The sequence below is a fragment of the Pollicipes pollicipes genome, unplaced genomic scaffold (genome assembly GCF_011947565.3).
Source record: "Pollicipes pollicipes isolate AB1234 unplaced genomic scaffold, Ppol_2.1 Scaffold_4881;HRSCAF=5763_pilon_pilon_pilon, whole genome shotgun sequence".
NCBI lineage: Eukaryota > Metazoa > Arthropoda > Thecostraca > Pollicipedomorpha > Pollicipedidae > Pollicipes > Pollicipes pollicipes.
In genome coordinates, this window is record NW_023596576.1 from 16533134 (window position 1) to 16545695 (window position 12562).

General features: G+C 56.5%; 1 protein-coding gene across 1 annotated transcript; it reads left to right on the plus strand.

The window, feature by feature from the left end:
- Positions 1 to 844: 844 nt before the first annotated feature.
- LOC119101095 (nuclear receptor coactivator 2) lies at positions 845 to 12528 on the plus strand (the record flags this gene model as incomplete). Its single annotated transcript, XM_037224361.1, is given in 3 exon segments — positions 845 to 1108; positions 11963 to 12076; positions 12342 to 12528. Coding segments are annotated over 3 exon segments (358 nt in total), but the record flags the coding sequence as incomplete, so codon positions are not given.
- Between the last annotated feature and the right edge of the window lie 34 nt (positions 12529 to 12562).

Below are 12562 nucleotides of genomic sequence, written 5' to 3' on the forward strand. Positions count from 1 at the left end.
GTCTACGGCGCCGTGAATCGATCTTTGGCGGCGCAGCCTGCCGCCGGGCGTGCAGCAGCAATCCTGGCTGGCGCGAGAGCGCGGTGCGGAGGCCTCTCGGTGACCTCGGCCCTGATCCCGCCCTGCCGCTGCACCGACGGCGGCTGGGCCGTCTCGCGCGGCTCGTCACCCGCGCGCGCCGCTCTCGCCGCGCCGCCGGGCGACCGCCGGGATCCCCGCGCGCGCCTCGGGGCTCTCCGCAGCTAACCCGTTAGGCGTCGCCGCCGGCAGCTGGGCTGCGGCCTATGCGTCTCGTTCGTTGCACTTGTGCGCCGCGCCGGTTCGGCGACAGGTGTGCGCCGCGCCCGCCCCGGCCCGGCCCGGCCCCGGCCCGGCCCGGCCCGGCGGTCAATCGTGCGCCGTCGCCGCGCTCTGTTTGCACCCGCCGGCGCCGTCTGCGCCAGCCGCGCGACCGATAGGTACACACCGTCGCGGCGGGGCCTGTTTGTCCGGCCGTGTGCTGTATGTGTGTGTGTGTGTGTATGTGTGTGTGTGTGTGTGTGTGGTGTGCGTGTGACGGCGTCCGGCCGAGTGGACGGTCGGCGCGTGCGGTGTTTACTGTGCGCGCGACTTGTGCGTGTTGTGCGGTTGTGTGCGTGATGCTTGTTGCATGTGTTCCGGTGCGTCGTGTGTCGTGTGGCATGACAGTGTTTTGTGTGGTGTACGGACTCCAGCGTGTTGTGTTCTGTTTGTGGCGCGCTGCGTGTTGCTGTTGGCATTGCTCCTGTGCGTGCGTGTGTGTGCGTGTGTGGGGTCTGTAGGTTGTGCAGGCCTCCGGCGCTACATTTGTCGGCGCTGGCGTCGTCTGCTGTGATGGTTACCCGTGTCGTTAATTTGCGCATGTGCTGTGTTATCGTATACACGTGCGCCGCAAACGCACGGCACTAGGCGCCTCTGACGGCGTGCGTGTGCCGCCTCTCGCCGCAGGGTGAAATGCTTGAATGAAAAGCGGCGCCGGGAGCTGGAAAATGCGTACATCAGCGAGCTGGCTAACTTGATCTCCACCACGGATATGGCCCAGAATGGCAAGAAGGACAAGTGCGTAATTCTACAGGAGACTGTCAATCAGGTGGGTGCCGCGCGGCGGCCGCCGCTGCCCGGACCTGGCGCCGCTGGCGAGGCCCCCTCGCCTCGCGCCGCGCCGCGTGCTTCTCTCCCAGTGGCGGCCATTCGCGGCTGTTTGCCGGGCCGTGGTGTGGGCGCTGGTTTATTGCGGGCGGGGACGCCGGCCGGCCGCGGGCCGAGCACGGGCGGCCGAGGGGCGGCGGGAGGGCGGCGCTCCCAGCGGGCCGCCGCCGCCACCGCCTCGTCTGAAGGGCCCGGGCCCGCCGCGCGAGTGCAGTTTGGGCTGCGGCCGGCCGGCTGCCGCCGACGGCGCACTGATGGAGGCGGCGGCGGCCGGCTGCAGCCGCGGCCGGGCCGGGTCGAGCCGAGCCGCACGTCACTCTGTCACCCTGTCATCGGCCTGCCTGTGGTGCCCGTCGGCCGCCACGGTGGGCAGCGCCCTGCTGGACAGCCGCCAGCTCCACACGGGGTGGGCCGGTCGAACGGTCCCGCCAGCTCAGGCTGTGGTCATTTCTTTTGGGGCTCACTGCTCACGAATGCTTCCTCCGGCGTCCAGTCCAATGGTGAAGTGCTGATTGCCTTCAGTTGCCGGTTTTGCGTACGTGTCATCGCCTGGCACGGTATGAGCCGAATATTTTTCGCCGGCTTTAATTGCTTGCGTACTGTTCGATGCCTGGCTCGTCGTTAAATGCCACCAGAGGTTGCCAACTGCACAGCACCCGTTGACATTTGCTCACGCATGAGCGATTGGCTGTGCGCCTCTGCGCACGGCTGGTTGAAAATGGCTTGCGGTGGCCCGCTGCCCAGTCGCGCGCCTGGTCAGGCAGCTGGTCCTACGCTAGATGAGCTGTTGAATTGCTAACAGGTAAATACTGAGGCTGTTTATCATCGGCCAACGCTCCGATGCGCGAGACATGCTGATGCATCGTGCTGGCCGGCCAGATGGCCCAGCTGGTCCGAACCGTATAAAATCAAACACAAACTGACGCCGCGCTCAGCCACAGGAATCGACCACTTTCATGTCGTCAGTGAACGGTGAATGTAAAAGGATATCCTCAAAGCTGTATTTCCACACCCGTTAGGCAATCCACAAGCCCTGTCTGGAATGCGCTGATAGACGTGGGCAGTGGAGGGTGGGCTCTGATTGAAAAACTCGTGCATGTCGTACGGTAACACTTGTTTTCCGCCCTCGGCTGTTCTTGGAACAGCGCCGGCTCGTTAGGCATTGCATCACGCAGGCTGTTCACAAGGACCGGGTCTATTGTCCCAGCCGTGCCCTTTTATTGCATACGACAATGAGCAAACAGCGTGAGCCGACCCGAGTAAACAAGAAGGCCGCCGCCGTACCCTCGTGTGGTTGGATCAGCAGGGCTGCGACTGGAGGCTTTTGCGACACTCCGTGCATCTGTGGGCCGCCGCTTGCATCTGTTTCTTGAATGCATATGTGCAGAATCCGTCGGCGCGGTTTTTTCTGACGCAGCGCGTCCGGCACCCGCAGAAACGAGCGGCGGGATGACTGGACCGAATGGTGGCACGCCAATGTAGCTGATGCTCGCCGTGCGGGCTTGTGCTTGATTCCTTTTGGGGAAGACCGATTCCAAATGCAAACCAAAGAGAATGGATGGGAATTAGGAATATGATTCAAAGCGGCTGTTGGAAATCGGATATGAATCCAAATCGGGCTCCAACACAGGTAACATTGTCGAGCTGGATTCCGAATCCCAGGCAGGTCTCTTTGTTGAAGAAGAAAGCAAACATTCAGAAATACCTGAGTTTGTGTACATACATCTGTGAAAAAGCCATCAGGGGTGGTGTTTCAAACCGCTAAAACTAGTTTCCTCACTTTTTGGTTCCACCGTCTAAGACTGGCACTGACAGCCCGGGACTCGATGCGATATCCCTCTTTGTACACATCACTAGACTGTAGTCGTAATGTTTCATGCTCGAGTCAGCACGCCAGAAACGTGCTTTGTTACGACAGGATGATCAAGTTATTGGCACATTTGTTCAAATTGGTAGGCCAATTGTCGGCATCGGGGTTTAACGACGCGTTCAACAGCAAAGGCGATTGAGCGTCAGAAATCCTCACGCCGATTTCTGCGAGGAGGACGGAGCTCTCGCCTGTCTCGAATCCGTCACCGCACTGCTGCTGTTGTGAACGCTCTCCGAACGAACCTGCGGCGTCCCTTCATTTGCCAATGGGTGTCTGAGGTTGTACCCTAGTACTGCTGACCCTCGCCTGCAGTATGTATGAGTGTTTTTGTTGCGACTTTTGTTATGATATGTTGCTCCCTCATCTGCGTGGGTGCATTCGGCTGCGGCTAACACAAATATCTGACACCGTGCTAATAAGCTGAAGGATAATGAGTGCGGCCAAATCTGCTTCATGCAGTTTTTAACAGAACGTGACGCACGTCGTCTCACCCCTTTTATGGAGCAACGGCAACTACATTGGCCATGTTAACACTCAGGGGCCGTGGCTCGTAGGTACTGGGTTTTGCTCCAAGTGTTTTATAAAACGTGATTCAAAGTTGTAGTGTAAAATCATGTAGGTGATTGTAAATAATTGCTGCCTCTGTGACTTGCACATGATGTCTGAAGTAAGACCGACCAGGCCCGGAGGGCACGCAGTGGTACAGAAGTCGCACTGGGCATGTCTCAATGTCTCGTGTCCCTCATGTCTCAAATATCAGATCAGAGGTGTAAGGGCGATGGGTGAGAAGTCTCTTGGATGGTGTACAAATGCATTGGTTCTAGTTTGGTCTCGCGCTGGAACGAAAAATAGTTGTTTGACCTCCCCTGCACCGGATGCTGGATTTGGTTTTCGCTTTTCGCCAGGTTCATAAAGCATGCGCTCTAGACTACACCTTTTGTCACCTGGTTGCCAAGCATCAGCTAAGCAATTCGATTAATCACTTTGCCACCAATTGAGTGGCGCAGACAGGATTGTGTTCGTTAATCTTGGTCAGAATTTCTAACACCTTGTGTGTTTTCCCGCTAGTTCTCGTTATTGGTATGCACTTACATTGAATGCACCATGCGAATGCTGACAACGTGTAAAATGTCATTTATTTTGCTATTCTGCTTATATACTTTGTTCCATTGGCTTGAAACCTGTCCTGCAGTACTGAGTTTCTGCCGGTTTATGTCCGTCTTTGCAACCACTTGGTTCCGGCATCCGGTTTGAACCGGTGAAAACCGGCTGACAGAAGCTGCTTCAGCCTGCTGTTCGCCGGAGTATTGCACACACGCACAATATATTAATTATATATGTATCGCGACACAGACCAATAGGCGCGTGTTTGTTGCATTGGTTATGTAATTGCGCCGAGCACGGCCGGCTTGTCGCGAGGCGAGGACACGCTGGCGCCGCGACACGCCACACCTGCGGCCGGCAACGCGTCGCGACCTGCAGTGGCCCGCGGACATGTGCGGGAGGACGGCGGCGGCGGCGACGCCCGACCGGCGGGCCCACCTCTGCCGGCGGACAGAGCCGACGTGGAGCCAATCAATAGCGCGGCCCGCCCGGCGCCGCAATCAGGTTTAAGTGGGGACGTTGTGGGACGTTGTTCTGTTGTCTGGCGCGATTCATCAGCGCGGCCTGCAGGCGCGGCGCGCCCGGCTCGCCGCGTGCGCGGCGTCGTGTGGGCCGCGTCGGCCGGCTGCTCCACGGCGTCGTGTGGGCCGCGCCGGCCGGCTGCTCCGCGGCGCCGCGCCGGCTGAGTTACGTAACGCGTGCGTGAGCTGTCCTCGCGTCACCGGCTCGTGAATTGGTGGAGGGGCTGCCTGCCGTGCCCCACTGTGCCCGCCCACGCGGCAGTTGGCAGCCGGACGGACCCGGGTGCTGCCATCTGACGGTTGTTTTGCGCGAGTGGTTGGATTTGCGGAGCCTGGATCCCCACCCGAGCTCCGTATCGGCTCTGGTATGCGGTTTGTCATCGGTGCCCTGCAGCACCAGATGGATCATCAATTAAGAGCAGCAATGTTTTGATGTGCGGAACGTTGCGGATTCCCAGATAAATGTTGTCGTGCATCGATAAATGCATTCCAATTTCTTCCACGGCAATGTGTGGAATTGCCCGGAAAATTGGAGCCATGAATCATCTCGACGAACGCGGCCAGCGCCGCTAAAAGCAATTGGACTTCTCCAAATTTGTGTGGATTATTTCTAGACTTCACGACGCTCGAAGCATTATACAGCAGAGACATGGCAGCCATCATCAACCAACAAACCAATCTGATGAAATACATCTGTACAGCATGTGACAGGCAGCGTAGCCCACACCTCCTTTCCCGTAATGCAAATCTGCTGTAACAGTAGTCTTTAATCTTGGTGTAGCGGAAAAATTAAAAACCCTCGGTCGCACAAAAGTGTGCCTATATATATATATATATATATATATATATATATATATATATATATATATATATATATATATATATACATATATATACTCAACTAGAAAGCAGATAATTAAGAAGATAATTCACTCTCACTGCTGGGCGCAAAATGACCACAGTTGTCGACGCGCCCTAAAAATCCAATCAACAACAACACCCTAACTGCAAACCCTAAAAAAAAACAGTAAGACAGGGAGCCTCCCTTCAGTAAAGAGCCAGGTTACTTAATTGCAGTGTCAGGTCGTCCCATGCGTGGGCAGAGGGCTTACGACTTACTTGAACGAAAGTGTCATAGCAGCCCCCAAAACACCGAGAAGGCAACGCCCAGTCCACGTCTGCTGTTCCTGTGTGTTTGTATGCAGGTGGCAATCTTAAGCTCAGCAAACACGAGTTCTGATGTGTTATTTAAGCTGCAGTGCCGCGTAGGCGAACGCCAGCTGCAATGCGGCCATTTCGATTCAAAGCCTTCTCCCTGTAATGGTCGCACAGCGTTTTACTCGGACGCTCAGTCTCACACAAGTCGGCCGCAACGTAGCTGAACGCCATCAACAATATGGTCATGCAGCGCGTTGTTTCAAACTACCAGTCGGGGAGCTTACGACGTGGTACATATTTTAGGCAGCAAAGATCGGTGGTCTCTGGCGTATCTTTGGACGTTAAAGGTTGAACATTCCGGGTTGAAGAATTCATCAGCGTAGCCTTTACATCAGCTCTTCGGCGTTGCTGGCCGTGATCAGGAACATTCACATGCAATGGGTGCAGCGGGGTTTTTTGGAGATCGGCCCTGGGCGTGTACTTCGCTCATCCCATAAAAGATTTAGTATGTGAAATGCACATGGGTATGGGCACGTGGGTATTGCAGATCCCGTGCGAAAAAGTATGTGAAATGCACATGGGCATTGTAAAGAGCCAATGCGTTTTCGAAAATGCGTTTTTTCTCATCTCCCTACCCTTCCTGCCACACTGAATGTCTCTGTTTATACGTGATTGACACATGGCGCATGACATGTACCCGCTCCGTTTGCGTAGCTAAGTTGTGGTTCGAACTGCATGGAAAAGGATCTAAGGGCCGGCAGACAATATCGTTTCCAGTTGCAAACGACGGCAAGATTGCGCTATTGTCAGGTATATGATATATGATAACGTGATGGGGCGTTGCGATGTATCCTCTGATGCACGCGGTATTTCATGTTAGGCACCTTCCCTTTTGTCAGCCTTGACTGTTCAGCCTGCAGTACGTATTTGTTGGACATGGGCGTCATGAGTATGGAAGGCCATTTTAGTAGCGAGGAGTTCCACATAAGGGTGGGGGGCTAAATGTCATGCTGCGTGCACGCTTACATTTTGCATTGCGGCGCTGAAGTCGAAAAACCGCAAATACTACAAAAGTCAGTGACAAGTTGTGTGGCCCTATCTCTTTGATATGACCGGATTAAGCGGTTTACTTTGATCTTCACTTGCTGGGCAGACATGCGTGCTGTTCATGCTTATACCAAGTAGCTGGAATTCTTGAAATCTACTGGAGTTCTTGGAATTCTTGAAGTTACAGAACTGAACTTATCAAGTTCAAACACGTGCAATCTTTGTAAGTGCATTTTTCCTTTTTGTTGTATTTATAAGAGCGGGCCAGTTTGCGGCGTCACGACGAATTGCGGCTTTGGCTTACTGCGACAGCATGGGATAGATCTCAGACGTTCTTAACCAATGGTTTTTCAGACATAAGGGCTGACGTAATGTGCTTAACGAGATTGCTGCGCCCAAACGAGTCAACTTGAGTGGTAAGCTGCTTCACCAGAAGCATGACTCAAAGTGTCAGAGATGCTTGTGTCTGTCCACTCGCTGCAAGCTGGCTGGCACAACCCGGCCATTGCGGCAGTGGAGTCCCGAAACTCGTGCGCGGTACGCTGAAACTCTTTCCACTTCCATGACGTCATTCGGCGCGCCGCCCGTGCCATTTCCGCCCCGCGCCATTATTGCCGAGAGCCGGCAACTGCGCGCCGGCCGCGCGGCCGCACAGGGGAGCGGCGCCGGCCGCGGCGCGCTCTCAGCGCATGCTCGCCGCGTGCCGGCCGCGCTCGCCTCCCCCGTGCTCCATGGCCGTCGCCGCCGCTCTTTGTGTGCCGCCTGTCCTTGTGTGCTCCCCGTCTTTGCCGCTGCACTCGGCCAGCGGTTTTCCGGAAGGCGTCTGTGGCGCGCTGCGCCTGTGTTGGCGGCGGCGCCGGCGGGTCGCCATGGGTGGCGGCGTGTCGGGCGCTGGCCGGCGCGCCGCGTGGGCCATGGCGGCGCTGCCGGCGCCGCGCGCGCCGGCGGCCCGGCGGCGACACGTGGGAGGCGCGACGCCCGCGCCCCGTCGGGCGACGGCGCCCCGACCGGCCGGGCGGCCGGCCGGCCGGCCCCGGCAGCAGCGCTGTCGGCCCGGCAGCAGCGCCGTCGGCCCGACGCGTTGTGGGCGCCGGTGCATGCTCGGGTGCTCTGGGTTGACTGAGGACAGAGAGCTCGTCACCTTCCAGCAATTATTGAGGGACTTTAAGAGTAATCTGTGCTTATTGAGGCCAATGGTTCCATGCGCTGCCGTAGACCTGTAGTTTGTGGGGGAAGTCCCGTTCCCAAATCTATGCACAGTGTCACCGCTGTCAGCCTGCACGCCGATCAGCGGTCCAGGTCTGATTGTAATTCGTGCATCCGTAATCAAGCGGAGTGTGCATGGTGAGCGTTTCGAAACTGCGCATCGGGTTTACGTGGGCTCTCAGTACGGTGCGATAAGCAGAGTTACATGCAACTCTGAACTGAAGAGGTACTTGAAGGTTCCAGCCTGGAGCGATTGCTTCCTACGTAAGTGTTTACGGCACTCACGTGCAAGGATGTGGGGAGGTACCAAACGGTGAGAACTGAGACGTTTTTTAATGTCGGTTCTTTCTGTCTATCACCACAGAGTTAATGTTTGAATTTTACGGAAATACAATGGACCATGCTGCTCTGGCCTTCCTGGCTCCTAAGCACGTGCAAGCCTAAGAGAGCCTTTGAATTATTATTATGGTGTCTTCGGATCGTAACAATTGGCTGACCGCATCGCGGTCAACAGTCGCTTCGTTTCGCCAGCTCTTGCGTGCATGGCCGCCAGCTGCTTTCTGGTAAGCGCGGCTGGGCCGGCTGAACCGCTAGCGCCGCCATAGCAGCCTTGTCGACGCCGCCCTCCGGCCGGCTCCCTCCGGCCCGCTCACCGTCCGGCCCCACGGCCGCCGCCGCCGCCATCTGCGCCGCTGCGGCGACCGTCGACTAGCGAGCGGACCGCAACCTTCGGCCGAGCAACCCCGCGCGTTGGCTCCCGTCCGGCCGGCCGGCAGTAAACGAGTCTACGCCGCCGCCCGCAGTGTCGATTGTGTTTTCATGGCGGCGCACGCGGGTCGGTGCCATGCGCCCCGCCGTCGCTTGTGCGTGAAACTATGGGAGATTTTTGCATGGATGACATGGTGAGTGTTGTTGCCCAACTCAGGGAGCTCAGCGACCCTGATTGTGTACTTTCCGCCTGGCACGGACCACGCGGTCGCTGCTGCCATCGCCCGGGCGCCGCCTGGCCTCCGAGAGTTCAATGTTTTTGGTCTCATTTCAAGGTCGGCGTTGGCTGGAAAGATCAGGGTGAAAGTTGGGGTCGCTGGGTCCAGGTTCCGTGGTGGACGGGAAGTTAAAGCAAGTCGACGCGTCGGGGATTGATCGGTGTACCGGATGTCTGGCTTCCTAGTGTTGCGGCAAGTGCCTTGACCTTGACAGCACGCTCGGATCTGCGGTTTTCAATGTTAATCTGGCCGCTGATGGCAGCCCCGTGCAGGCGCCTTGGCCGAAAAAGGAAGTAGCCGTTCGGAACTTGTGGATGACGAGGAATGGTAACGGAATGTGGACGATAGATGGCGGGGTATTTCGTTAGATTCGGACGCTATATTGTTCTTTTGGTCGAAGGTTTGGTTGGTCCGTATTGTTCTTTTGGTTTGGTTTTGGTGGTGAGCAGGCTAATTTCGTGTTTCCCCGTTGGCCTGAAGTCTGTTTTTTGTGTGATTATTACAAGACAAGACCAGTCATTCCTCATAATGCGGTTCCGAGCCCAGATACACGTTTGCCAGGCTGTTGGGCAACAGCAAGTATGATTTATCTGGTCTTGTAATGGTTCCAATGGTCCGTGGGTTCCCGTCCCGCTGTAACATGCTGTTGATGTTTAAGTAGCTTATGTGGTGTTACAATTTTCATGTCTGTGAATGTTAAGGAGCGTAAGATACCCGGGAATACGTTTCCAACCAATGACATTCACGCATCCAGTTGCCATAACTTGCAAATTGCATCAGAATGGAGTCCTTTTTTAAGAGCCATCAGAAGTCCTCGCATCAAAAGCAGCGTCAGCCCGAAGAAAAATGAGCATCATAGTTTTGTTCTGCTGCAAATATTTTCTTGGTTCGGTGCGTCGTAACGCAGTAAGATGCTTGTTTTGCCGTAGTGCTGGCTCGCGGAAGTAGTACCAGCGCACAGTTTGAGAAAAGTATGCTAACGCGGTCCTTTACAACACTCGGTCATCCGCGCAAGCCCTGCGATCCTGTCAGTTCATTCCTGAGAAAAAAGAGTGGACAATTATTGCGCCATTGTGTTTCATAAGCATACCTTTTCGTATATGAACATTTGTAGCTACTGGTGTTGGGTTGGTCATAATCCCCAAAGTCCATCCCCAACTTGGTTTTGTTACACTTCCCCGCATCAGCGATAGGGAAGTGTGGTGACACTATGTCGACCATTCATCACCAATATGGAATTTAATTGCAGAGTGTCCAGAAAATCAAGAGGCATTTTTAGCCATTGGACGGTTGAAGTTCGCCCTTCCTTCCTGGCTCCCTGGTCCTCGTTTCTCATTTCGGGGTGAGACCAGCCTGTCATGCACTTACACGGGCGGTCATTCACAGTCACGAACATACACAACCATAGAGCTCCGAAACCCCCGCCCAGAAATTGCCTTTTAAATAGACGGACAACCGAAATGGTTCGCTGGCTCACGTTAGAGAAGGTCGTGTACAAGACTGGTCCGTGAAACTCTTCGGGAATATGTGGGCTCTGGGCCGTGGTTCGGAACCAAGCCATTCGCACTTGATGAATGCGGAATGCGAGGTCATCATAAATATGACCCGTTTCAGACTTCAAGGTTTCCCCGTGAGCCCCCTGGACACCGACGCGTGCCGCCGTTTCAGAGGGGAGGGGGGGGGGGGGTGGCGGCAGTGACCGCGGCCGGCCGCGGCGCCGATCGATGCTGGCCTCTCGGCACTACGGTGCCGGCCGTAGCGCTGACCTTTGGCGACGGCCGCCGTCCGCGCCGCTGGGCACGCCCTGCCTCTCCCGGTGGGCCGGGCGTCCGGCGCTGGGTCGCGCCAGGAGCGGGCGGTCCCGGCCTGAGCCCCGCTCCTCCCACCGCTTGCCAGTGGGGGGACGGCGGTGTGCGGGATGGCGCTGTTGGTATCGCGCGACTCTCGCAGGTGGCTGTCTCCCATGGGCCAGCTGGGTTAGATAAACTCCCCGGTGCGGTGGCAGCCCGGTCGGGCGTGGCGTTGCTCTGGCAGCCTGGCGATGCTGTCTGGGCCGGGCGAGTCGTTCGCTGCCTGATGCTGCCGCGGGAGAGCTGGATGCGAACAGCGGGAAGCCAGTCTCGAATGGGCTGTTTTTTTGTGCAAGTTTTTGGTCGAGCGGGATATGTGAGGCGGTTGCAGAAAAGCACACGAGGCTGGTCGCTGGCGGTCGTAACACGGCGTGGGGAATGGAGGCATTAGCCTGTATGTAAATGTTTTGAGCCCTCTCTTTGTAATATTTGAAATATGTTATTTGTTATAAATTTGTAATCTTTGTAATATTTGTAAAAAAAAAGATGTTTCGACCCGTCTCTGTGTGATATTTGAAATATGTAATAGAATATAAAAATGAAATTAAAACGTAACATGTGATGTGCCAGTGCTGTATGCTCGTTTTCGAAAATGTTGATAGGCGTGTTTTTTTCCGCGCTAATCGCAGTTCGGAACGCGTGCTGCTGAACGACCGATGTGCGCGAGAATATTTCGATTAAAGAAAATATGATCCATGTGACTATGCTGGTATGTCCCGGCCAACGATCTACTACGACCGGAACGTTGGCACATTTTTGCGTGATAAGCGTGTACTTGACTGAGCTATGCCTGGCCTCATCGATTTAATGAAATCGTATTTGCAAGTAGAGCAGCTGGAGCACACTTCACATGTGCACTTCGGGCCCAGCTGAGTTCGTGGGCTTATTTTGAGCAGGCGGTGGCGGGCGGGGCCGTCGCCTCCTGTGAAGTGCTGCCCGTCAGCCCAGGGAGACTGAGTGTTCTTGCCACGTGCTTCCGGGAACCGAAGCGTCCCACCCGAGTTGGCAAGCGTTGTGCCCGCCCGGCACTAACCAGTCCGCCTCCGCCGGCAGATAAAGAATATTAAGGGCCAGCAGGACGGTGCGACTGATGCTGTGCAACAGGGCGAAGTGAGCTCGTCTCGTCCTGCCATATCCGCCCACGACTTTGGTCCTCTGCTGCTGGAGGTATGTGCGAGAGACGGGATGCGGCGGGGCGTGGGGGAGGGGGGGGGGGGGGCAGCAGCGACGGCCTTCGCTATCAGCTGCGGACGAGTGACCCGCCGATAGCGGCCGGGCGCTGATACCGACTGCTGGGCCGTCGGCTAACGGACGCGCCGTGTGCGTCCGTTGATCGGTGGGTGTCCGCCCCGCCGGGGCCGCCGCGGCCCGCTTCCGGCCATGCCGGCCGCCGTCGCCGCCGCCGCCGCTCACCGCCCGGCTCCGCTTGCAGGCCCTGGCATCGTTCTTTTTCATCGTCAACTCCGACTACCGGATCGAGTACATTACGGAGAACGTCACCGAGTTTTTAAAGTATCGTCGCGAGGAGCTGCAAGGCGATTCGATCTTCAACTACATCCACCTCGGCGACCACCACAGCTTCTCCAGCATCCTGGTCCCGATGATACGCAGCACGTACGGTGAGTCGGGCGGCCCGGGGTCGCCGGGCGCGCG